This window comes from Xyrauchen texanus, chromosome 29 (genome assembly GCF_025860055.1).
Source record: "Xyrauchen texanus isolate HMW12.3.18 chromosome 29, RBS_HiC_50CHRs, whole genome shotgun sequence".
Lineage (NCBI taxonomy): Eukaryota > Metazoa > Chordata > Actinopteri > Cypriniformes > Catostomidae > Xyrauchen > Xyrauchen texanus.
The window spans coordinates 27,160,902-27,188,574 of NC_068304.1; the positions used below are offsets into that span (position 1 = coordinate 27,160,902).

Consider the following 27,673-nt stretch of genomic DNA (forward strand, 5'->3'; position numbering starts at 1 on the left):
TTGCAAATCTTTGGTCTTGTCTGTGAAAGCAGCAGCCACTCTTGAGCTCCCAGACGCCAGCCAGTTCCTTAGCAACCATGCTTCACTTCCATGGCAATGCTATAAAAAGCAACAACAAAGAAAAAAGGGAAGATGGTGGACATGACAGACCTGTGCGAAGGACTGTCAAAAAGAGACGAAGATTATATTTTGACATTCCCTAATTTAGTTAACACTAAATATTCGTTTTGTGTTCTTTTATGGTCTCCTTTATCATTCATTTTCAAAATGATCTCAAATGCTCTCAATAGTAAGATACTGTATTTCCATGCTTCATTTTCTACACATTGATTTCTTTATTCATGATATCATCTACAAATTCCATTCCAAATTTATGTGTTCCCTCTTTGATGTTACAAATGATTGTGTTAGTGTAGGGAGACAACACTTGACGTCCGTTGCACATTCATTAGTGTTTGAGAAAAGCTCATTCACAGTGGTTTGCATGTTCATGTAAGACCTCTTGTTGTGTAGCACAATAACAATGCAAGTTCTCATGCATTCAGGTCTGGCTCCATTCTGTTGTGGAACACCCACCTATCACATTCCAGTTAATTCCAATTGGATAAAGTCCATGAGCTCTATTTTCTTGAGTGCGCAAAGCACAATTTTTGTTAGAGCGCTAATTCTAAGTCCATTTTTCTTGCCAGCACAATGCACAAGTGGACATAGGTGGGAGTGTTTGCACTATCTTTGGGTGTATGCACACAAACTGTGGGTGTATTGTATCTTAATGAAGTGACACAAAGCGCAATTTGCTATTTTACTGAGAAATAAGTCATTGTGCTAAGGCATTTCAAAAGCAGGTCTGTTTTCACTGCAAAGTTTATATTCAGTTCCTACATGTGCAGTTTAGATATTCCACAAGCAGGTGGTAATAAAGTTCATGTCCAAATATAGTGGAACATCAAATTATGTCCCTAATGATCAGAGATGTAGCCGTCTTGTGAAACAAAAATGTGAGATTTGTGTTAAACTATAAAGTACATAGGTCATGGTTTATTTTTCAATTATCATTATTATGTTATATTTACAATTGTGTTTATGATATATTTTGTATTGGTATTTTTCCACCTGTTGTCATAGAGTGATCTTTAAGTCACTACAGAAGGTGCCAGTGAAAGAAGTTACAGAGGATAAAATGTTTAGATTTGGTTTGATTTTCTTTTACCATTTCGTTATTTTGATTATATTTTTGTTTCGTTTGGTGTCATTTGAATTTAAAAATATTTTGATTAATAATACTTACATTTCCTTACAATTTAATTGGAGTATACATCCAAGTCCTAATGAGAATAACATTTTCTAATCATATAAAAAGAGCATGTTCATATTTCTATTAATGTAATTCATTGCAGATAGTCCATTTACACTACAAACTTCATATGAATGTGCTGTTTATGTTTATATCGCTGGTGCTTGAAGGAATGGACTATATAATAGGAAGCAGACATTGCATAACTGGAGAAGAACCTAAGAATTGCACTTGGCCCAGCCCATTAGCATGTTGCGCGTGCGATTTCGCCAAACCCACTTTCGCCTAGACTAGAGAGAGAAATTACCAAAACGCACTTAAGACTTATAGACAGTGCTGCGCTTAGCGCTTGCACTCTTAAAATAGGGTCCGATGTCCCACCCAACATTTTATTCTCATTGTATAGTTGTTGCACTTGGACTAACATAACATTATGGAAGTAAAATAGGTTGCAAATGCCGTTTCATGTTGACTTTGAAGCTCATTGGCTCAAAGATGCCAATTTTGTGCTGTTGTTCACACTGGAGATGGTTTGCACAGATGGAGATTGTTTAGGCAGCTTGGATACTCATTTTTGGTTAACAAAGATGTTTCTCACTTCAAATGGAACATTAGAACCACATTTAATTGATTACATCAGAAACTGGGGATTGTGGGGACTGTCGTTAATATGAGATTCTCTGACCTTTATCATCTAATTTCTTCTCTAAATGTCAGTGTTCGGTCTTGCACTAGATTCGAGGGAATTTTACATTACAGAGGTAAACAAAATACTCTTGCATTTTCTCTTTTTAAACTTTATTTGTAGACTTCAAATACCAATCAGTAGTGCATTCCTGGACTTGCAGGTAAATGTAACTAGTTTGCAGGTCTTCTGATGTTCAGTGGAAGTATGCACTTCCCAAGGAGGCAATGAATGTTAATGCATTCACATTATAGTAACCGGAACAACCAGAGGGTCCAAGTCTCTCTCTCCAGAACAGAAAAGGAAAAAGAATCCAGTGGATTTGTCTTTCTCGGTCGGTTCAGTCAGGTTCCCTCACCTCTTCATCCTCTTCTGGGAATCCCCTACTGTCATTTTCTTACCCACCACAGATGACCTTTCTCTCTAGAGGTCAAAGGGCATACCCTGAATCCTTGGACTGGCAATCCAGGAAAAAACAAACAAAAAAAAAAACCAAGCCTAATACAAGAGGTAAATGAAACATTTACACAGGTACAAAGTTGCCCCTTACAATGTTAAATATATTTTTCATAAATCTCTTTTATTTATCCTTCTCATTTGCTCTCTCACATACTGATAAAAACAATTGAATAAAGTAAAGCTTTTGACAACCATTTTTAAACCGCACAAATCTACTTTGACATTCAACAAACACATACCTCAAGTGACATCCAAGAAAAGTAAAGTACAGATAGTTTATTTGCTTGTCCATAAACCAGTTTGTGCTTTTGTTGTTGTCTACTGACAACAGTCATGTCTGATGTTTCTCCATCTGTGCAGAAAGAGATCCAGCACATGGGGATAGTATAGTATATGGACCATTGCTGAAAGAAGCAAAGGTGAAGACATAAATTCCATATAGGATATCAGTATTGTGATGTTATAGATAAAATTACCTTTACCATTTACAGAAATGAAAAGAACATATCAAAGGTGAAGTGGAAAGAGAACAGTCACAAAAACAGAAGAGACATACGACAGAGCTGAAAAGGTGGAAAGCCTCACAACAGCACAGAAAGTATTTGATTTCTTTGTCAATCTGTGCTACATTATCAATAATTGCTTTGATCACTAAAAGGTGCACTCAGTAAGATTTTTCGCTGCTCTTCTTCACCCAAATATACTTGGACTATATACAAACACCTTCGGGCATGGATGCATTATGTTTTGATAACTGCTGCGGTTAGTTTTAGTTTTGTTCATTTTTGAGGATATTGATATGTTGGTTCCGAATGTTCATGTACCCTGAAATTGACCCCGTTCTGCCATATTACAAGCGCCATCAGATATCCTAATTTTATTTTAACAATTTGGACATTTTCTAGGCCACTGACATAATAGGGTCTTCAGTTTATGGGAGTATACGTCATTTTAATGAGATTTGTCAAAATTGCTATTTGGGAGAAGTTTAGGAACTAAGGAGAAGAAATTACTGAGTGCACCTTTAAGATAAAATCTCCAGTGTCAAAGCAACAAAGATGCTAAACTGTGGGGTGGTATGACCATTGGCAGGCCCAGATGAAACCTGCGCATGCAGAACTCTACAGAAAACCACAGATTTTGGCTTCCTGCTCTCCTTTCTGAATCTCATCAGGTTGTCTTGTTCTCTAAATCCATGATAAAACATCCCCAGACCCCCACTGACACAAATAAATCTCTGCCTTATATTAGGTCAGATGTATAATTTCATCTGTCTGTCCCCCATCTCCTCAAAGCCATTAATCTAAACTAGACTCTGTCAAAGGCGTCTGCACATTCTAATGAATCCAAAGGAGATACTCCCTCGATGGACAAAACATTACCAAATTATTGTGGTTGAGTAAAGTTGTATCCATCTAAAAGCTAGAAATGTGGACTTTGAGGTTAAAAAAAAAGCATAACATTAATGCTTCCTTATGCTTGTCATTATGACAGTTATGTGTTAACAGATAATTTTTGTCCTTTTGCTTAACATCATTTTGGTAACATTCGATGTAGATACATGTTAATTCTTATTTCTTATCTAAGGCATAGTTCACCCAAAAATTAAATTTCTGTCATCATTTACTCACCCCTATGTTGTTCCAAACCTTTATGACTATTTCTTCCATGGAACACAAGAGGTAATATCTAGCAGAATGTCCAAGCTGTGTTTCCTTTTAATTAAATGAAAGTGGAAAGGGATTAATGACAGCCATGGTCACCATTCATTTCCATTGTGTGGAAAAGAGCGGCTTGGACATTTGGGTTTGGAATGTAATGACATTACACATCAAAGCATTTTAAATATGGCTCCATTATCTAATAAAATTCCAAAAGGGCTATTGGACAGTCCAATGTTACAACATATGCCAGGGGGAGATAAACTACAAGGTTCAAAAAGCACTTTCTTACATTATTTCGGAGGATTTTGTACCTTTGAGAAAGGGAAAGATAACAACTTGCTTAAACCACTAAAGAACAGTAACAAACTGTGAGAAAAACAAAATCGATATTTAAGGACAAATCACACACTTGAATTAGCCCTTGAATTGAAACAGTTCAGAAATTGAGTTGAGATGTGCCCAAATTCAAGAGAGAGATAAAGGAGACAGAAAATAAGAGGCATTGCAGGCAATCGTGAATTGAGATCAACATCCAGCAAGATTGAGATGGTGCTATGAAATATTGACTTTCCTCATCTGTATTGAATGGAGTGGATGGGAGACAAGTGGCTCTAAATGTATCACACAGAGTTCAATGGTCACAAGTCTAATCATTGACATCTGCAATTCAGCAGCAGTGTGACTTTGAAACATGTGCTTTGACTCTTTTCATTGCCTATAGACTCAAGACACACAGGAGAGCCATTTCAAATTCAACCAGCTCGTATTACAGTAGAATATGATTCTATTCAAAACATTATACACATTTTGAAATCCTTACTTGATAATGTAATTTTAAACAGTTATGTCAGATTCCCTTTGTTTACATCATTATTACACAGCATTTCCTCCTTTTCTTGTTTGTCTATCAGTCTGAATCTCTATACCTGGGAAATGAAAAGCACCAGGGACACTGGATTTAAAGGGACAAATATACCTCAAAGCGAGGGTCGTGTGGTGTAGCTGTGCCTATTTGGAGTCCGTTTCAAATGCGGGCACAGCATGTGTATCCAGGTTGTCCATGGAATGAACAGCATTGTGGAAAAGGGGAGAGACTCAGAAAGAGAGATTTTGTATTGAGAGGGCGTGGCTTAAAGGGGGCAGAGTGGGGTTTGGGTGGAGTTAACCCAACGACTCTTTCCCACTCTCACGCATTTGCTGACCGCTCTTACTCATCTTCATCTCTGTCAGCTGGATGTATCGAAGCACGTTTGTGTCTGGATGGAGAGAGGATGGAATAAAGTCAGTGTTACACATCTAAAATTGTAATTTGATTACTTAATTGATAACATTACAAATGTTTGCTCAACAGATTCAAAACTATGTCTATATTTCAATGACATTACAATGAATTTAGCTGTCACAGAAACAGACTTGCATATTAATATAATTTCATATTTTGAATTAGATAACAGTAACTAATTACTTAACCATGAGAAACGCAAGGGAGGAAGAAATAAGTAGACCAGCTTTAGGGAGGCGTTCACACAGAACGCATATGGCTTGACAGAGCACAACAGAATTAAACAGAAGTGCATTTAGAAGTGCATAAACTCCCAAACACCAATTCTAATGTACACATTCAATGCATTAATGATGCTTATCCCACACCCAGATAAATATTATTGTTCCATTGAATTTTTGTGGCAAAACATTCAAGTCCTATTATATAGAACCTTCAATTTACATATAATTATCACTTTAGAGTAAAACCTTTTCAACCGAAAAACAAATGCATGTTAAAAAATATTAATAACTATTTGCCTAGTTTTCCCAATATTGACGTGTAATAGGACGTGTATTCCAGGTTTGCTTTATGTTATTTTGCATGCTTTTTTTATAGAAATACATGCATTCATATACATGCATATGTGATCAAATATGAATATATGAAATGATCAACTTTTTAAAGTATTTTTAAAATTTGATCTTTTAAACTTTTTTTAACAAAGCAACCTAAAATGCAGCGCACATGGTGCAAGACACACACACACACACACACACACACACACACATTTCTGGATGCAGCATGATAGCCAAAAATGTTGGTCTGCTGCATGTGTACATAGACCATTGATTAAAAAAAATAGTGCTGATAGAATGCAAGAATGCATTCTGCTGATTGTTTGTCACCTGCAACCTTGGTAACACGCATATAGGCAAGCGCATGTCAAGATTATAAAGTAAATGCATTAATGAGCCTTAACTAATAAAATGTTGAGAGTGCAAAATCTAGGAAAAACCTTTTATATTTATTTAACCAATCAACAAAAGACATACAGAATTTCTGCATAGGATATTAAACCATTCAAATAGCATACCTGTGGGTTCACGGCACTTTGCATCACGTAGGTAACGCAGGGCACACTCGTAGTCTCCAAGGTGGTAGAAGGCGATTCCAGCACGATACATGGCCTTAAAGTGATCCTGCTGGTGTCCCAGCACCTTTAAACAGTATTCCTTAACTCGCTCATAATTCACCAGTTCTGACTGCAGCAAGCATGCTAGAAAGACGAATGGATCAAATTGAGAGAGAGAGAGAGAGAGAGAGAGAGAGAGAGGCAGGAACAGAAAGAGAAGGGAGGATTAGAAAAATGACAAGGACATGGCAAAACAATAAACCATGAATATATCAAAGAACAGCTAGGTGAAGGGAATCAAAATAGCCAGGAAATAAAGCAGTACTACACAGTCTACAAAACCCAGGCCTGAGTAATAAAGTAGGAGAAGGGACAATATTTTCTTACAGTCATCAGTTGTACTCAAAGTCTGAAAACAGCCATTTTTAATACTATTGGTCACAGTCAGGCTCCAGATAATCACATTAGCACAAAGAGAAGGTCTAATTGACTCTTTTAGCCACTCTAGGCTCAGTGACAGAGATGAAGTAATTGTTTTATCTGCTAGTCTAAAGACAAAAAGCTAATTAAGACGTCCTAATCTAATGCTAAATTATGTGATTTCTGCACCACTAGGTGTCACCAAATGAAATTGCAAAAATAATGACTTTTCAAACAGGTTTCCAGAAAACTCCCCATCTGCCAATGGTGAGAAAGACAGATTGTCCCACCTGAAATTCACACAATTGATGAATGTGTAATATAGGTTATTGGCACTATGGTCAAAAAGGGCAAAAATAAAACTTAAAATTACTGATGACAGATCAGATATACAGTGGGTACGGAAAGTATTCAGACCCCCTTAAATTTTTCACTCTTTGTTATATTGCAGCCATTTGCTAAAATCATTTAAGTTCATTTTTTTCCTCATTATTGTACACACAGCACCCCATATTGACAGAAAAACACAGAATTGTTGACATTTTTGCACATTTATTAAAAAAGAAAAACTGAAATATCACATGGTCCTAAGCATTCAGACTCTTTGCTGTGACACTCATATATTTAACTCAGGTGCTGTCCATTTCTTCTGATCATCCTTGAGATGGTTCTACACCTTCAATTGAGTCCAGCTGTGTTTGATTATACTGATTGGACTTGATTAGGAAAGCCACACACCTGTCTATATAAGACCTTAAAGCTCACAGTGCATGTCAGTGCAAATGAGAATCATGAGGTCAAAGGAACTGCCTGAAGAGCTCAGAGACAGAATTGTGGCAAGGCACAGATCTGGCCAAGGTTACAAAAAAAATTTCTGCTGCCATTAAGGTTCATAAGAGCACAGTGGCCTCCATAATCCTTAAATGGAAGACGTTCGGGACGACCAGAACCCTTCCTAGAGCTGGCCGTCCGGCCAAACTGAGCTATCGGGGGAGAAGAGCCTTGGTGAGAGAGGTAAAGAAGAACCCAAAAATCACTGTGGCTGAGCTCCAGAGATGCAGTCGGGAAATGGGAGAAAGTTGTAGTAAGTCAACCATCACTGCAGCCATCCACCAGTCGGGGCTTTATGGCAGAGTGGCCCGACGGAAGCCTCTCCTCAGTGCAAGACACATGAAAGCTTGCATGGAGTTTGCTAAAAAACACCTGAAGTACTCCAAGATGGTGATAAATAACATTCTCTGGCCTGATGAGACCAAGATAGAACTTTTTGGCCTTAATTCTAAGCGGTATGTGTGGAGAAAACCAGGCACTGCTCATCACCTGTCCAATACAGTCTCAACAGTGAAGCATGGTGGAGGCAGCATCATGCTGTGGGGGTGTTTTTCAGCTGCAGGGACAGGACGACTGGATGCAATCGAGGGAAAGATGAATGCGGCAAAGTACAGTGATATCCTGGACGAAAACCTTCTCCAGAGTGCTCTGGACCTCAGACTGGGCCGAAGGTTCACCTTCCAACAAGACAATGACCCTAAGCACACCTCTAAAATAACGAAGGAGTGGCTTCACAACAACTCCATGACTGTTCTTGAATGGCCCAGCCAGAGCCCTGACTTTAACCCAATTGAGCATCTCTGGAGAGACCTGAAAATGGCTGTCCACCAACGTTTACCATCCAACCTGACAGAACTGGAGAGGATCTGCAAGGAGGAATGGCAGAGGATACCCAAATCCAGATGTGAAAAACTTGTTGCATCTTTCCTAAAAAGACTCATGGCTGTATTAGATCAAAAGGGTGCTTCTACTAAATACTGAACAAAGGGTCTGAATGCTTAGGACCATGTGATATTTCAGTTTTTCTTTTTTAATAAATATGCAAAAATGTCAACAATTCTGTGTTTTTCTGTCAATATGGGGTGCTGTGTGTACAATAATGAGGAAAAAAAATGAACTTAAATGATTTTAGCAAATGGCTGCAATATAACAAAGAGTGAAAAATTTAAGGGGGTCTGAATACTTTCCGTACCCACTGTACCTGATAATGGCAAGCGATTTTTGTATCGAACATTTGTAATATTTTATTGAATGATTAAAATATTGACGGTTACATGGTTCCAAAAAAGCTTCAGCTAATTAGATACATTGGTTCCTAAAGAACATTTGCATGAAAAATAAATTACTGCAGTGCTAGGCTAGGCAGCTGGTGCCTGTTGTCAAGCCCTTGTCCAATCAGGGTTATATATTCCATCAGCAGATGACATGCTGAACACTGATGGCAGGGGCTGGGAAACTAAATTTCATGGTATAATTTGAGCTCATTGGTTGTGATGTGTATGTATGTATGTGTATGTGTATGTGTATGTGTATGTGTATGTGTATGTGTATGTGTGTGTGTGTGTGTGTGTGGTGTGTGTCTGGTATGTCCAAGCGTTTTCTGCAGTTTTCCAATTATGGTCTAAATTCACCTCTCTGTAGATCAATATTGTGGTGTTTATGTTTAAACTTGATTTAGTTTATACAGTCTTTCTACATTTTTCAGGAAGACTTGAAGGTTTGAGTAAAGTTTTAGATTACATTTATTTGATGAAAATAAAACAAGAATGTAATGTCTCTCTTTGGCGTTAGCCACATATGGCGGTCCTAAGAAGTTCCACTCTGAACCATCAAATCCTGCCAGAGGTAGGAGGCAGGGGCGAGGAGCCTACCCCCATGCGGGACGGGACAACTGGTGACTGTGGGGTGGTGGAGGTTACCGTGTTGCACACTGAAATAGCAATGTGATAGATTGTGAGCAGACTTATAAAGCAATGGCTTACATGTGATTGGCTAGGAGTTATCTAGCTAATAGTGCGATGATGTACAGCTGCTAGTCTTCCCGCTAGAACTACGCAGCACTTACATTTCGTGCCATCATCATGGATACCACAGTGCATCCAAAGTGCAGTTGGGTCCAAAATTAGGAAACCACATTGAAAATCTGTGATTTTTTAATTAATTTTTTAAAAGAAAGTTTTATCAAAAAAAGAAATAAACAAAGTTTTAAGATTTAAAAAGTTTTAAAAGGTAGAACCTTCATTATTACATATAATGAAGAAGAAATTCTAATTTCTGTAAACAAATGTAAACAAATTTAGGACAATGTTCATTTTTGGCACAAAAGTTATCTGTGAGACAGGACATGGGCAATGGAGTCAGGAGACAACAAAACAGGTTCACGTGATTCTTTATTTTTACACAGCTTCTCAGCGTAACTCAAACGAATTGCTTTTCAGCACATACAATATGCACATCTGCATAGGCTCAAGCTCAGCTCTCTCTCCCACACTGATGCTCTAGCATGCTTTATCAGGTCTCCCTCCACCATCACTATAATGAGAGACAGGTGTTAGAGTAATTACAACCCAGGTGATGAGCCTTATTGCATTCCCTCTCCCACAGTCAGATACATGACCGTGCCCCCCATGCCACATACTGCTGACCCAGGCCGGGGCAACATCCGGTCTGCCTACTCTCCCATACCATTTCTGGAGAGAAAGTCAGCCAGAACCATCTGCTACAATTGTACACTGATCAAAAGAGAGTATAATTTAACATGCTTTATACACCTGTCTCTGCAGGCATTTGTTAAACAAGCTTTATTATCATATAATGTAGGAATCTCCCTGAGTGCCTCTGTGAAATCAGAGTTGAAAATTTCTGCATGAGTTTCCCAGCTGGAATTCCAACTTCAAGTGGCATTCCATTGCACTTTTACTAGTAGAAAGCTAGAAAATCCGACTTTCCAAATTGTATGGAACACAGCATTAGTCCTGAATTGCCCCTGTCTCGACTTTTTTGGAATGTGTTGCAGGCATCAATTCCAGAAAATAATTATCCTGTATCTAAAAATCAATGCTGTTGATTAGGTAAAACATGAAGTACTTTGTCTTTATATGGGTTTTAGTTTGAATACAAGTCAAAGATACAAGTCACTTTTTTATTATTATTATTATTATTGGCATTGGGGTTGTACTAATAAACAGAAATAACAAAAGGTATTAAATGACAAAACAATGCAAAATAGAAGAATTTGCACTAGTGGTCTAAGACTATTGGTCCCCACTACATCTGATGAATTTGATTAAGTTGGACTACCAAATTAATACCTGTTTACGTTTACTGCATCAGTACAGAACCAACCTTGGCCCAGTCTAACTGACAGAGATCTGACCCCTGCCAAGGTTAATGTCTGTGCAGTTGAGAGCCTGCTGGCCACCAAATACACTGAGCAAAGCTGCTGCTATATACCAACTACCCTCTGTCCTTTCCTCTTACACTGCTTCATCCATTATGCGACACCTCTGTGAAAGACATGAGTCAGGGACATCAACACAAGATGTCAGCAAGATAGCAGTAACAGAGCATAAGAGAAAGAAATTGGTTGACCATAAATTCAAACATTTTTAAGACAATTTCTCATCACACAAATAGTTCACAACATGGATGGTGTCAATTTACAGGAGACAAACTGAATAGAATATCTAACGCAACACAACATAAATCAATGAAAATTTGTGAATGACTGATATATTATCCAAGTTCATTATTTAGCCAGTAATTGTGCATTTTGATATTATCTGCATCAGCTAATAACCATGTTCCGCTTTGCCAATTCACATTTGTGGTAGTTCCAGCCTGATCTCATGAACATTATGTGACCTTGGCAACATTTTTGCAAAACAAAATGATGTGCCTTATTACACATTTCGCTGCAGTTCCCAGTGAGATTTCCAGTCGTGGGTGCCAAAAGCTAGTGAAATGGTGTCATAATAAGACATGGTTTTTAAGGTGGATGTTAGATGGAGGTTTTAATGAGTAAAGCGTACCTCCCTAACCTAAATCTTTAACCTTAACCTAACCAATAATGTTGTAAATGCAAACTAGGTAAATAAAACAGACATCCTTACCATTAACCAATGCCTGAACCTAACCGATAGTGTCCAAAACTAAAATGAAGTGTAAACATAACAGTCATCCTTACCCTTAACCAACGCCTAAACTGAACCAATAGTGTCTAAAAACAAAATGTGAAATGAAACGCATTTTCTGAAAAATGCACATAATTTTGTCGCTTCCATAACACTTTCATGTCACCTGTCAGCTTGCGTGTTTGGCTGGACTTAAACCGCTGACTTCCAGGTGAGCTACCAAGGAATATAAGTGTGTAAATGAGTCTGTAATGTGTTCAAATGTCCAAATGCCAATTGATGCATTTATGTAAAAGTGTTTCTATATCATAACATAGCAATACGTAAGTAATAGTGTGTTATAAAGTGTTTGTAAAGTCATAATCAGCCTTTATAGTCGTGATTTGTGAAGTGAATAAAACGCACTGTTGTAGTATCAACTGTAATGATAATTTCACTTGAAAACTGCAACAAAATGTAGAATTTGGCATGTAAAAGTCAGTTGGCATTATTATTCTATCAATTTTTTTAACATTTATTCTGAGATGTTGCCGTAGTTCCCCTTGTGTCAATCCCGAAATCTAACAATAGCTTTGTCAATGGATACTAAACCATTTTAAATGTAAATTTAAAGTGAAATCGATTAAATACTGTGTAAAATACATGTTCATTCCATTTCAATTTTGTTTTTATCTCATTTGCTGTCCTTAAATTATATTATGAAAATATTAGTATTCAACTGGCAATGCATCAGCCACTGATAAACCCATATCGGTTAACTACTGTAAGAAATGGTTTGATAATGAATCCTAAATGATAAAAATGAGAATTAATTTAATCCGAAATGCAATAAAGGTGTTGAAAACAAATTATATCACTACTATCTTAAAATTAAAAATTAAAAATTAAAAATGAATTCTGGAAGAACATGATGAACATAAAACACTATATGACAAACTATTGTATATAATCATCAAAAACAACCAGAAACCTTTGGATTCCAGCGCAGAATTATATTGTTGTAAAAAAATATTGAATAAATAAATAAAAATAAAATTGTAGGCAGACTGGGAGCACAAGAGAACAGAGACTGCTGACAAAAGTAAGACTGTTTGCTGCTGCAGAGAAATAACCTAAAAACCTAACATCTGCACACTGGTAAAACACCGGTTAAATCAATGTCACATATATGGTCAGGGGAGAAAAAGGGGAAAAACATGGTTTTGCCAAACCTATGGTTTTAAAGACAGAAGGTATGGCAATTGGCAACAGACTTACAAACACAGTAGGGAGATAATTTATAGTTACATGAAAAAATTAAAAGCTGTGAGAGGAAACATCTTAATCTACATTTGTTCATTATAGCTAAAATTTCATTTCTTTGAATTTGTAATGTTGAGGCTCTCTCTCCCACTATCTCATTCTGCCTTTTTATTTCTTGAACTTTCCCTGTTTCAAACAAATCTAATCTCCAGCTACAAAGAATCACGCAGCTCAACAACATTTGGTGTTATATTCATATTGAGGATCCTTCTAGGACAATAAAGTAATAAATCAGTAGACTAAAGATATGTGAGACACTGCTAGCATAATTTCAAGCATCTTAACCGGGCTGTAACCACCTTATAAGAGTGATTTTGGGGGACCAGTTTCATCCCATATTCATATTAGCTGATGACCAATGTTGGGTTTTAAATGGTTGATTCTTAAACTGTTATATGTTGTCCACCCAATCCTGAATATGTGGTTACATCCTTGCATCTTAACAGTGACCAATGGCTTTTGGATACAATATATGGCCAAAAGTATATGTAATTCCCTTTTCTAATCAACAAGTTTGGCTAGTCCAATAACTCCAGTGAAAGCAAACCTTAATGCTATGGCATTTAATGACACTCTTTGAGATGAAATAAAACAGAGACTGCAAGTCTGATCTCAACGCCAACATCACTGTCTGACCTCACTGAAGCTCTTGTGTCTGAATGGGAGCAAATCCCAACAGCCATGCTCAAACATCAAGTGGGAAACCTTCCCAGAAGAGTGGAAGAGTGGTATGATTTTTGAGTGTCCACATACTTATGGACAGGTTGTGCTATCAGATTTTTTTAGGATGGCACCACACTGTCCTGCTTTATCCTGGGCTACTCACCTGAGTGGGGTGAGAGAGAAACTACCTTTCGGTACATAGCCATTGCTCTCATTGAGTGTCCTGTCCATCCTCATTCTGGGCAACTGTATATCTGGCAAGCTCTCAGTGTATTCAGTTTCAGTTAATAATGGCCTAATGGCTCCTAACTCTAAGCGTTATCCTGATCTTTCTCTCTGGGCCTTCCTCTCTTTTCACAGCACACCTAAATGTGCACACACACACACAAACTGTGCAGACTCATTTATCACACAAATGGATAAGGCGTGGCAGTGTGGATACTGAGGACTGCACTTAAGTTCTGCAGAGTGGCTCTATCAGTGTAATAATGAAGGCATGACATATTAATGGACCAGATGCACTTTATGCTACATCATAGTTATGTGAGAACATAACTGCTAAGAGTACAGCTTGAAAGCCAGAGCTGGTCATCTGAGCCGGACAGAGAGCAACAGAGTATGTCTGGAGATAATCCAGGCAATTTATATTTTTGTCTCCCTCAGATAAAGTTAAAAGCACCTCAAATCTGCTTTGCTGTACATAGAGGTGTGTCACAATTTTGACATGTGTTGCCTCTCATGGTTCATCAGTTTTCTAAAGATCTATAGATGTCTGGTGTGGTGGTGGCGTAGTGGCTAAAAGCACAGGGCTGTTAATCAGAGGGTCCCTGGTTTGAACCCCACTGCCACCACCATTGTGCCCTTGTGCAAGGCACTTAACTCCAGGTTGCTCTGGGGGGATTGTCCCTGTAATAACTGCACTGTAAGTCGCTTTAGATAAAAGCATCTGCCAAATGCATAAATGTAAATGTAGATGCACACCATCATCAATAGTTCATTTACTCTGAAATGAACCCTATTCTACCGGATGATCCCTTTTCGGAAACTATAATTAAGTTGTTCGGTAGGGCACTGCCCTTTTCTGCATATCGCCGAACTATTTTGTGACCTGTTCTGCATAACACAACGGCCCATTTCAGCTTATCGCCACCCATTCGGCCCCGTTTCGGCCGGCCCATTGGAAAAAGTCACGGTTCCACCCCTGGTAAACTTCAATAACTTTGAATGGGAGTGAATGTGAGACCACAGCAAATATTATTTTGTTTATACATTTGCTCCAGCAGCAAAAGAAAAATGGCACAATTACTTTTCCACAACTTTCCAATTCCAAATGAAGAAAAAACTGGAGAGCATTGGATTATGACAGTTAGAGGAGGGAAGGCAAAAAAACTGTTACTCAGCAGCTGTATTTGAAACCTCATTGCATCAGTGGTAACTTAACACGTTGTTGCAACACATTCTCACCCCGACTCGTCACATACGGACGCTTCGGGCAGTTTCGTCACATATTGACGCGCCGGGTATAGCCTACCTTTGGCGTCATTTTTCGACGCGCAGGGCAGTCCGATAGACTTCTATGTATCTCCGCGAACCGGAGCGTGTAGTGTTGAAATGTCACGTCTCGGGTAAGCTCACGCCGCGAACGGGTGGAGAGTCGAGACCGCGATAAATAACAATCAAAAGGAATAGGCAACAATGGCCCTCCAACTGTTTTTTGATGTTTAAAACCCCGGACACGTCGTAAAATGACGCCGTTCTACATATCTCCGAACCGGAGCGTGTAGCGTTGAGTTGAAATGTCACGTCTCGGGTAAGATCACGCCGCGAATGGGTCGAGAGTCGAGACCGCAATCAATAAAAATAAAAAGGAATAGGCTACAATGGCCCTCCAACTATTTTTTTATGTTTCGAAACCGGACGCGTCGTAAAATGACGCCAAAGGTACACCCGGCGCGTCAATAAGCGACGCCAAGGGGTCCTGCCCGAGCGTCCGTATGTGACGAGTTGGGGTGTGAGAATGTGTTGGTTTTTTATAAGTAATTACATGGTAATACAGTACAAAGTATATTGTTCTAAATTTACACTAAATATTTACAAAATTGAAAGTATAATATTTTGTTGCTGTTGCTAGATTTACACTGCTTAATAAGGTGGAAACGTGTCATTACAGTCTGTGAAAAGGGTCCATTACCGACAAGCACCATCCCATCACAGATTTTTGCATCATTTGAGACAAAAATTCATTTCCCTCCAATTTTACTGATAATGCATCACTTAAGCAATCTTTTGAGACATGGGTTCTGGTCCCGTGGGAACCAGGAAGTAATTATGTTCACATTAACAATTGTGAGTGCCATTACATTTCCTCTCTAAAGTTACATTTTACCTATTTCCAGCTTAAGCCACTGGGGACAGTGATTCAAATTTTCAGTAAAGCAAGCAAAATTTTAGTAACAAACATTTTGACCTACTGTTGCCAAATTTACAGTGTGATCAATCTGATATGGAGGCTTCAATTGCAAAAAAAAAGCCAGTTAAAGGAATAGTGTCCTTTTATATTTTGAACTACTATTTTAAGAAACTTTTTGGACACTCTTTTCCCTTAAAAGGGACACTGTCATGTCTTATTTGCATATTTAGACCTGCAATATTGTAAACAGTTTTGAGACATGCAACAACAAATGCCATTTATCATCAGATTTGAGAGCTATTGAGGAGGGCAAAATTTTTTCTATTTTTTTTTTATCTTTTCCAGACACAAATCTATTGTAGCTATTGCTTCAGAAGACTAGGAATACAGTGCTTGGAATAAGTCTTATGGGCTTTTTGGAGCTCAATAGCCCCTGTCCCAATTCCATTTAAAAAATATATATATTTTAATAATTTTAAACAAGGCTTTGTTAAGCCAACATTAGCGTTTGTCTTGACAAACTTTACCTGTCTTGTTTTGTCTTTACTCTTTCTGTTAAAAACTAACACACTAGAAGAAAAAAAAGAGAGATTGGAATGACATGAGGGTACATTTTCATTTTGGGGGCGAACTATCCCTTTAAGACATTTTGGAGATCACTGGCTCCCGTTTCTCTAAATACTGAGCAGGTGGAGGGGCAGCTGTTGAATGTAAGTGTATGAGTGGTAGACAGAGTATAGAGAGAGAGAGACATGCAATAGCTAGGAGTGGTTAGCAAATGTTCAGGATTCCGCTGAGTATTTTCTGCAAACATTAAAGGAAAATGTTTAATAAACAGCTTTTCTTTTTTCTTTTTTTTATTCCAGTAAAAGTAGATTGCTGGAAAGGAAGAGAAATACTTAGCAAAGCAGGAAGAGAGGGGCGATGGTTTGTGAAGTGCAGAGACTGGCAAAAAGGCGAGGCAGAGCAGACAGAGATTGAACTAGAGGGCAATCAATTTCAAATGCACTCCTCCCGGAACATCCATCGCCACTGGACCTGATCACTCCCTTTCTCTTTTAGCATTCCTTATTATCTTCTCTTATCTCTCTCTCTCTCTCTCTGCTGTCCCTTTAGCTCTCTCAGTGGCACTGCTCTTTTGACAGGTGCAGGGCTCACAGTATCAGGTAGGGGATTGGAGCTAATTTAAAACAGTTTTGGCTTGGGGTGATTACCTTCCTGTCACTTCGATGATAATTTGTTCTCTTGAAGCTTAATGGTTGATGCAGGGACCCATAAGTCTGGCTGACACCTGCCCTCGCACTGTGTCCTTGCTCACCCTGAGCTCAGATTCATCTCTCTCCTCTCAATTCTCCCCAGGAGCAGGTTTATGATTTCTGAGGCCACAAGAAATCGACCAATCCAAAATGTTTGCTTAAAAAATTACATAAAATGTATTTTAAATCCTAATTTTAAATTCATCCTATCAAACGTTGTCACCAAGTACCAGTGATGGCAGTAGCTTCGCTACAAATAGTGAAGCTTAACTACATTTCTGAGTAGCGAGATGGTAGCTTTGCTAGTTTTTAAATCAAGTAGCTTTTCAGTAGCTAAGCTATATTTCTGACAAGGTAACAGCGTAGCATTGAGAAAAGCTGTCTGATCACGAATTAATCGCTCATCTGAGTCGTTTCTTTAAAATGAATTGGTCACATATGATAGGAAAGCAGTCTGAATCGGTTCGCGATTCAATCTGAATGATTGCGCGTGTGCTGCCGAATCATTTGGCGTGCGCTCTCACTTGCCAATAAGCTCACAGAGTATTTTATAACATGGAAAATAAAGATAACGCTGGTTGCAGTGGATCTACGATCAATGGAAATGAAACCTGCAAATACGTCCTATCATTTGCCATGATGAAGAAGGTCTTTATAAAGTTCAACCAGTGTTGCCAACTATTTTCAATAGAAAGTAGCTAAAGCCTGCTCGAAAAGTAGCTAAATGTCGCCAGATGACGTCACGCGTCATTAGCATATTAATGACGTCATCGCGTCGTATTTGCATTCTGCCTAATTTGTCGGTACTGTAGCCTACTTCAGTTTATAATAACGGTTATCTCCCCTAAACCGTGCTCATACTGTTTTTATATAAGTATATAGCCGAATGTCCAGTAAAACGGTTCTCAATTACATATTTTCTGTTAGACAACGGAACGGAACTTAGCTAACGTTACATGTTTATGAGTTTGAAGAAGGTTTATTGTTGTGTTTGGATAAGTAAAATGTATAGAGTCTGTAAATATACGATCTGAAGTTGGAGAGTTCAGAAACCGAACCGGAATGAATTAAAACTCTGATTAGTAGTGAATATAAGCGCATGCCAAGAAAAAACGGTCAAATTAAATGTTTTGAATTAAAACAAAGGAGAAGGCAGCTGCTATGTGATCACTGATTGGTTCCTGCTAACACAGCGTGCACATGCGCTGCTCATTCATGTCTATGTCCGCTGGCGTGCAGTCAACGGAATGTGCTGCTCCTCTCATCCGCTCACTGAACAGAGCAGACGCCGCGGGGAAGTAAGACCTCACGCTTGCAGTACTGGCGATATTTGGAATTTGGAAAGTTGCTAAGGTTTGTCCAAAAAGTCGCTAGATTTGTCGCTAGTCGCTTTTTTGAAAAAATGTCGCTAAAGGGGTCTGAAAAGTCGCTAAAAATAGCGACAAAGTCGCTAAGTTGGCAACAATGAGTTCAACACGTTTGCAGCTTGTAAACAACTTCTGCAGGTAAATACATTTTCCAAACAAAAGAGTATCAAAATATGTATTAACCTACAAGAAAACACTTTAAAAAAAATACCAAGTTTTTTGGACATGTCCCATTACCTGGATGCACTATGTTAAAACAATGGTAGGCTATATGAATATGGTAATCATATAGCGATGTACTATGGTATTTTTTTAATTTTCCCTGAAGCACCATGTAAATACAATAGAATATTAATTTGGTAATCATATATCAATATACCATGGTAGTAACATGGTTTTCTTTGAAGTACTTTTAAGCACCATGCAAATAAAGAACAGTGCATAAATAGCTGTATATCAAAGTACCATGGTATTACCATCTGATACCATCAGAAATCACACACACACACACACACACACACACAGATGTTTTACAGGAATGTGCCAATAAAATTATGTTGAAATGGGTATGGGATTTTAAAAGTAGTAGTATAAATAGGAAAAATAAAATGTAAAACTAATGACTTAAAATGTTGAACACATGGGTTTGTATAAGTAGCATGTCTAAATATGAACTTGTATGTTTGTTTGTTTTTTTATGAATTGTATGTATTGTACCATACTAAAAACTTGTATAGGGCCTACTGTATTGCACTAAACTGTAATATACTGTACCTAGGTTAATAAGTCTTTTAGGTGCTTTGTCTATGACAGTATGCTCCGTGCATCTCTAGTTGAAAAAAATATGAAGTAGCTTAAATGTAGAAAGCTCTTTTTAGCATGTAGCTTGTAGTGTAACTTGCTACTTTCTCTGAAATGTAGCTTTTAGCTTAGCTTAACAATATTTTTCTGTGGAGTAGTTTGTAGCTTAGTTTGCAAAATTTTTGAGTAGCTTGCCCCACAGTGCCAAGTACATTCAAAATGTTTAACGAAATTAAAATCTAGTTAAAGGTATTTAATGCATGTGTAGCGTGTGGGTGACGTAGATGTCACCCATTGGTTATGTCGAATTAGGAAGTGTATTTAAATGGGCTGCGCTGGTTTTGTGAGGCGATCGGTTGTAACGCCCGCCCTATACTGTGTTGTCATTCTGTCTCGACGTGCTGCAGGGAAAAGGTATGTGTAAATGTTTGTGTTCGATCTGTTTTCTTATGATATGACTATTAAATATTCTCTGTTGGCGATATAGACTGGGAGGTAGCATGCAAATCGGTTGGACCACTTAATACAGGAGTGGATTGGTTGGGGTTGGCTGGTTGTTTATTCAGGTGAGTGGCGTTTATGTGGGCTCAATGTTGATGTACGTGCGCTTATAGTGTGTATCATTGCAGCGTTCTGTGGCGTTGGTCGTTTAGTGGCGTCTGTGCACCAGCTGCAGTTCACCTATGTAAATAAAATCATCACCCTTGGTATGTACCGAGCATTTCTTTCACTAGGATTGATTTGACCATATTCTGACTCTTGATATCTTTGTGTTGGATAGGTTGGGCATGATGTGGTGCAATATTTGGCAGTAGCGCGAGCAGCCCGGTCAGCGCTGTTGTCTCGCTCAGATTTTATGATCTTGTCCTCTTTTCCTTTTGTTTTGTTTCCAGTTAACCTGGTTTGTGTTTTTCTGTCTAAAAACGCAATATTGAATTGGTGTGTAGTTTCTTTTTTTCGTATGTGTCACTGATTCTTAGTTTTGTTGTTGTTATGTGTCCGCGATTTTAAGTGGATTTATTGAATATTTTGTTTTTTTTTTGTGTTAGTGACTAAAAGGAGTCGTTCTCCTGTGTTTGCAGATTCATTATTGTGCTTATAATCTTCTGGTATTTACATTGCCAGTGGTGTGAAATTGTTTATTGTGTTTGTACTCATTTTTTTCTTGTTGTATATTCCCATGCAGGAGCTGAGGGCCACTTACGCGGGTGTCCTGGGGCTGTGGTAGTGGGGTCTCCCGTTCACTGAGAGTGCTCTATTTCACTTGTGTGGTGGTGTGGCGCGTGAGTATTGAGTGAGTTGTTCTTTTGCTTTCCTTGTAGGCCACTTCCAGCCGGGGTGCCCAAAGTAGATGTCCTCCAGCCCTGTATGGTCAGGTTGATGAATGTGTTGGAACTAATGCGTCTTTTTGATTTATTTTTCCTTTGGTAATTTACTGTTGCTGTTATTTACATTTCAAGCCTTGGATTATTTCTTTGTAAATTCTTGTGTGTATGTTTGGAATTGAGTATTTTGTCTAATGCTCCGTTGAGGGGTGGTTTTACAGTGCGTCTGAGGTTTGTTGGAATAAAATCTATTTTCTTAGAACCCATGACTCTACCCAGTTACTTGCTGATAACGAACCTGTGTGCTCTGAGTAGCTAAAAGCCGGTGGCTTGTAATTCTTAGGGTGCAAGTCCCTCGGTGGCGTAGTTGACAACTAAAAAATTATATTAAGAATTATTTCCGTAGATTAGGCTGACTTCCGTCTTGCCGGTAACCGTTCGGTCACAAATGTTTTCCAGTTTTTCCACACTGATGAAAAAGCAGTATTTACCTACATATATTTGTACTTATTTTTTTTTGGACTGGGTGTGCAAAACCTACTTCACCCAGTAACATTTTGGAATTCAGTTATTTATAAATATTAAAACCCAACAGTTAATTATTGTTGTCAGTTTGTCAATATGATACAGTATTATTATTACTATGAGGATTTGATGTATACACTAGTAATATATGCCTATTTTAAGAATATAGTCTTAATTTACTTTCACCTGGAGCTTATATCCTGATGCTGAGGTTGTATTTTATGTAAGTATCCGTAACAATAAACATGCAATGCACAGCAGCCCCTTAGCACAATAGAGCAGAAGGGGAAAAAACATTGCTGTTAATCAAGTGCTGAAACTTTACTTTTTGCAGAATAATCTGGAATAGTGTTTAAGATTGTCACCTATTTGCAACCTGAACTTGTTCAGAACGTTAATTATTTGTGTCACCTGCACTGAAAACAATCATGGAAGAGTGCAATGAATGAAACAGAACGCAGGTGTCTCGGCATGCTCTTTTGAAACCTGAAGCTCTTCATTTGACAAAGTGTCTAAAAATGTGCCGGTCCTCCGTGAGAATCTGAAGAAACAGCGAGACATGGTGCGGCAGGTATGGATGTTCGTCCAGTGTGTTTACATAGGAAAACATTGAAAAAATAGCGCAGACACGTGCAAAACGCGTTCCGTGTGAACAGCCCCCTAACCCCCATTCGTGCATATCTGAGTGAGAGCACATGCGTGAAACAAGTTTGAATCATAAAATGATGCATGCACTGTTTTCAGTGGTCTCTGAACGATTCACATACATTGAGAAAGCAAAGTGCTGCAGGTTCACACATTGGTAACCTCTGCAAGTTATTAAACACATATAAAAACATAACATGGTATCAAAGAAAAGGAATAGATGACAGCATTTTACCACATTTGTAATGCGGAATATTGTAAACTGTCAAATTCACACTGCACTTTTTTTTTTCTGTCAAAATAAAGGCTCCAGGTGAATGTGAAGTAATATGAGAGAAATATACTCCATTTGAACAAAACAAATCTAATCTAATCTTCAAAACAATAATCATTCCGTATAATATTAAACCTGACTGGGTCCCAAAATAACAATTCAGTTTTATAATAATATTCATCTGGGTTTCAAAAAATAATTGAGTTAAAGTTTTTACACACCCTATTCATACACAAAATGTTTTAGTAAAAATGTATGTAGGTAAATGTACTGGGGTCCGCAATCGGCCTGATGGGGCGCGCGAGGGATAAAGGTGGGTTCGAGAGAGAGAGAATTAGGGGCATGTCCGTCATGTGTGTGTTTATGTTTGTGCTTTTGTTTTGAGTTTAATTAAATTATTATTTATATTGACAAGCCGGTTCTTGCCTCCTCCTTACATTAACCCCCTTACATTGGTGCCAAAACCCAGGAAGGAGGAGGGATGCCTGTCGCAGAGTCCTCGACACTGCCGTCCACCCAGGGGAGAGCCGCTGCCATCTGCCGGGCGACAGAGTAGCCCGACCACCCGGACGCGGGGAACAGCCGCCGTCCGCAGGGCGAGTGGGGACTGGATTCGAGCGAGGGAGCCGCTGCCGGGGGCGGAGGAGTGCCCTGCCATCCCCAGAGATGTGGAGGGGTCGAGAGAAGACCACCGTCCATGAGGGGAGGAGGGAAGCAACTCCCCGTCCGCCTAGAGCGGAATAGTGTCCCCACGTGCCGCCAGAAACGCAGAGGGGCGGGGCCAGGCTAGAATGTCGCACCACCGTCTGCCAACAGCCTTTATCCCTCTCCAAGGCTTAATTAGCCTGACAAGGGACCGGGTGTGTATGATCACGACCCGGCCCCACCCTCCGCCCTGCCACGTGTACGTTAAATAATTAACTATACATTTTTAATTAATGCATTACATATTTTGAATCTACTTGGCTACAGTGGCTGTTCGTTTGAAATGATGGTCCCTCTGATTAAAAAAATATCACTTAAGCAATTTAATACATAATTATCAAGATATATTTTTTTAACGGTGAAAAGTTAGAAATAGTAAATGAGCTCAATTACCTTGGTATAATATTGGACTCAAATCTCAGTTTTAAAAAACATGTAAAGAAAATGGTGAGGAATATTAAATATAATATGGCAAATTTTAGACAAATTAGACAGTGTCTTTTTTTTGATGTAGCTAAGGCTTTTATGCATGCTACAATCTTTTCTCACATGTCTTACTGTTTGACATGTTGGGGTCAAGCGGGTGAAACTGTTATTAAACCCTTAAAATCTCTATATAAACAGACATTAAAAATTTTAGATAAAAAACCTAACCATTTTCATTTTTGTAGGATCATAGAGAAACATAATTTTCTAACCTTTGACAACTTTAGACTTTATTCAAGTTTGTGTATGGTTCATAAAATCCTTAATGGTCTGGCTCCTTCTGTATTATGTGACTTTATTAATCTTCGCTGTGAAACCTCTGTGAGATCTACCAGACTATCACTTATGAGCAATTGTCTGGTTCCCTTTCGTCGTTCAGCATTTGGACTATCATCTTTCGCAGTGAAAGCCACTAATCAATGGAATGCCCTACCAGAGGACATAAAAGGGTGTAAAACTCATGGTTTTTTTAAATTGAAGTTAAAATCCTTTTTAATACGGAACCAATTATGTAACCATTGAGATTGTTGTAGTTAAATTGTTTGATTTATTAATGTTTTTCTATGGCCTTGACAGTATGTGTGTATGTATGTATTGTATGTGAATATAGGTATTGTTTGTGTAATGTTTTGTTAGCTTTGTCTCGTTTGGGGGACTACGGATGAAAAATAGCCTCTGGCTAAATCCGGTACAATACATGAAATGGACATTTTATGTTAAAAATTGTGCATGGTCCCTACTTAAATAAATAAATGAAATGAAATATATTGACTATCATCAATAGGCTGAAAAAAATAGATATTTTTTGAATATCTTTCAAAGATTTTATGCCATTAAACTGACAAACTTTGCTATATCAAGTTATTATTTCAAAAGCACTCAGTGTGTCACCGTCCTGTCACTCTGTCAGTCTGGGATTTGGTCTAGCATGACTGTGGCATCATCGTCTCATGTCTGTCTTGTGTTTCGTTGTTTGTCTTTGTGTTTTGGTTGCATTCCCTGCTATGCGCTCTTCGGTCTGTCTTATTTTATGTCAGGAGCACGGTGTCTGGATCCTGACTTCCTGTCTGGTTTGGTTTCGGTCCGTGTCAGGATCCGGACACTCATATTCCATGTCGTCTTTGACGTGTGTGCATGCCACTTACGTCATCTTGACAGCATGCACTCACATCAATAGTTTGTCTCTCTCTCACGAACACGGGTGCGCCTCACTTCTCGCATTTCAAGCCCGGGTCGTGAGCTGTCGTCATGTTGTGCTGAGGTTCAGTCACTTCGGACTAAGGTGTCAGGTGTGTGTGGCCGAACTCTCACACAGGTGTGCAGTCTTGCTTTTGTCACCTGTTGCGTGCATTGTGTACTGTTTGCCTCGTGATGTATGCTCAGGTTACGTTTAGTGTGAGAATGCGTGGCACCACTTTGTTTGTGGTTACTACGCATTTTCTTGTTTGTTGGTTGGCATGGGCGTATATTGCTTCATTGTCTTGATGATGTGGGCACATGCTTTTCAGGTGTTTTGTTGTCTTGTGAGAGCACGTTTCTTTGTTTTGTTTCTACATCGCCACGTGTCTCTGTCTCGCATCATACCCCGCCTACTTGTTTGCCCATTATTAGTTTATTAGTCACACCTGCCCTGTATTGTTAACCTGTTGATTTCTCTCCCTATTTTAGTCTGGTTGTGTTTGCTGTCCAGTGTCAGTTTGTCTTGTTTCCAGTCTTCCAGTCGGTCTTACCTGTTTGTTGGTGCTGTTCTTCATCTCATCCCTGTCCGGTCTGGTCCGGTTGGTACTGGTTCCCCGTTTCCCTCCACCCCAGCCCTGGATTGTTCATTTTCCCCTACGGGGTTGTTTATGTTTGTTTTCCCCCTTGTGGAAGTTTTGGTTTGATTTTTGCCCTTTTGTTTGTATGAATACATTTTAACTCTGCGCTTGGGTCCTGCCCACAGTGTAGCAGCCCAGTACCTTGAAAAATCAACTTTGTGTCCCAGCACACTGGTAAAAACCTTGCATCCTGACTCCCGGAACCAAATGCTCAGTAAAAGGGCTGTAGACATGCCATCTGAGACTAATCAACATCAAACACCAACCAATTCTCCATATTCCAGGAACCAGTCAGCACAAGCAATCACATTCGACATTACGCAGTACATGTTAAAAGCTCACACAGAGTGTAATGATAAAACATGACTCATTTTATCCATTTCTAGTGTGATGCATTTGTTTGTTTACTTGTTTTTTCACAAGATATGAATAGGCTATCATATCAAACACAGCAGTACAAGCTACCATCCTCATGCAGTTTTTATTAAGATATCCACTCGACCCTTAGCAAACAAAATGGAATATTACCCTCAACAAGATATGGTAACAGACTGCTTTAAAAGCAACAATAGCAGGTCTCAAAATAGTTTAGCTGTGGACGCGCTTGAGTTGGTTTTCAGTCTTAATTAAGATGGCTGAGAGACCTTGAGCTCGCATGTTTAATTCAAACATTAGTTACTGTTAAGTGCTGGTTCCTCTCCCCTGCACTGCAGCCTGTTGATAATGGTCCTGTCAGTCAGTGCACTGTGGCTTGAAGGATGCTAAAAGAAAGGCTGCCCTAAATCACACAGCCCTGCCAACATTGTGAGACTTAGCAGCCACCGCTGACTCTCTTTCCACCCATCCATTCCTCACTCGCTCCCTCCCTCCTCGGCATCTCATCTTTTTAACACTGTTTCTGATTAGGATTAAATGACCCATTCAAATTGTATGAGTCTCATTTCTCCTCTGAGTTTAGCAACTGCGTTTTCACTTGACTCATCTTCATTCATCTTATCGTGTAAAAATGTGTCTCTTTGGGTCTTATTATAGTCACATTTACCACAAATGTACAAAGCTTCTAACAGATTAAAGTGATTAAGCTTTTTTTCATACCATAAATAAAATATCCCTACAACCTGACAGATATTGATTGACCCAGGTGTCCCGATAAATCAAAACCATCTCTGCAACAGTAAACAACAAAAAAAGGAGTCAGGAAAGCGGTCCACCCTTCAGTCAGAAAACTAGCCAATCAGAAACCATGCCCTCTGCCTGCTCTCATTTTGCATGTTCAGGCTTGCTGATATCAGGTTTTGGAGGGTGGGGTTTGGAGAGTGGGTGTTTTGTTGAAGCAGTTCTAATATACCTGGAAAATTCTATCTGTTAGCTTTCCTGTTCATCTCAGTTCACAGTTCAATCACATTTACTTAAAAGGCACATTCTGCATCAGAAGTATGTAACCTGGATGCTTCATGTCCAATCAGACCAATAATTCAGCCGTAAAATCCTTGATCTGATCGCGACTATAGAGCGTAACAGTGCCCGCACACTTTTTTTTTTAGCTGTCTGGGTTACGAAAGTATTTTTCCATAGGTTTTTCATAAAATCCATCATAAATGAGTTCTAAGCCATAAACCAAACCAATCAGTTCCGAGTTAAAATCACAACTTTACAAACTTTGACTTGAAGCAAAAATAATTTCAAAATCTGACAATGGTACAATGAGACTGTGTGCTTATCGTCTTTCCTGAGGGCATGAATTACAATCCTATGAAGCATTGCAAGTTATGTAATCTTTTTAAAAACCATGGAAAAATATAAAACTATTGATATTAAGCTGTTAGCTGTAAGTATAGAAAGATATTTAAAAACATAGTAGTTTGAGAGTGTACGGAAAGACAGAGTCGATTGCATCATTGCATTAAAGTATGTCATACTTGGGTGGTTGCTTCTGGGCTTGTTTGGCGCACAATGTTGGCAGCAATTCTCTGATTGGTGGAGCATTTCTTTAAGACAATGGGTAGAGTAGTTCTTCACTAGTAATTTTGCTATTAAACACGATTTCTAAAAAATTACGTTGAAATAACTGACTGATGGCTATAACAGAAGCATTTACCATCAATTAACTACCTTGGACATTATGGCAAGTATGTATAAAAGGTTTATAAGTAATAATTAAAAATTATTTCGGCTATGGAAAAACTGAATGGGGTTTTTACTACCGGAACCC

General features: G+C 38.7%; 1 protein-coding gene across 1 annotated transcript in view; it reads right to left on the bottom strand.

The window, feature by feature from the left end:
• Nucleotides 1–2,077: 2,077 nt before the first annotated feature.
• LOC127622944 (tetratricopeptide repeat protein 9B-like) overlaps nt 2,078–27,673 on the bottom strand; it is a 41,133-nt gene continuing 15,537 nt past the window's right edge. Inside the window, 2 exon segments of the mRNA XM_052097136.1 lie at nt 2,078–5,358; nt 6,463–6,645. Coding sequence (XP_051953096.1) covers nt 5,264–5,358; nt 6,463–6,645 — 278 coding nt within the window. The 3' untranslated portion in view covers nt 2,078–5,263.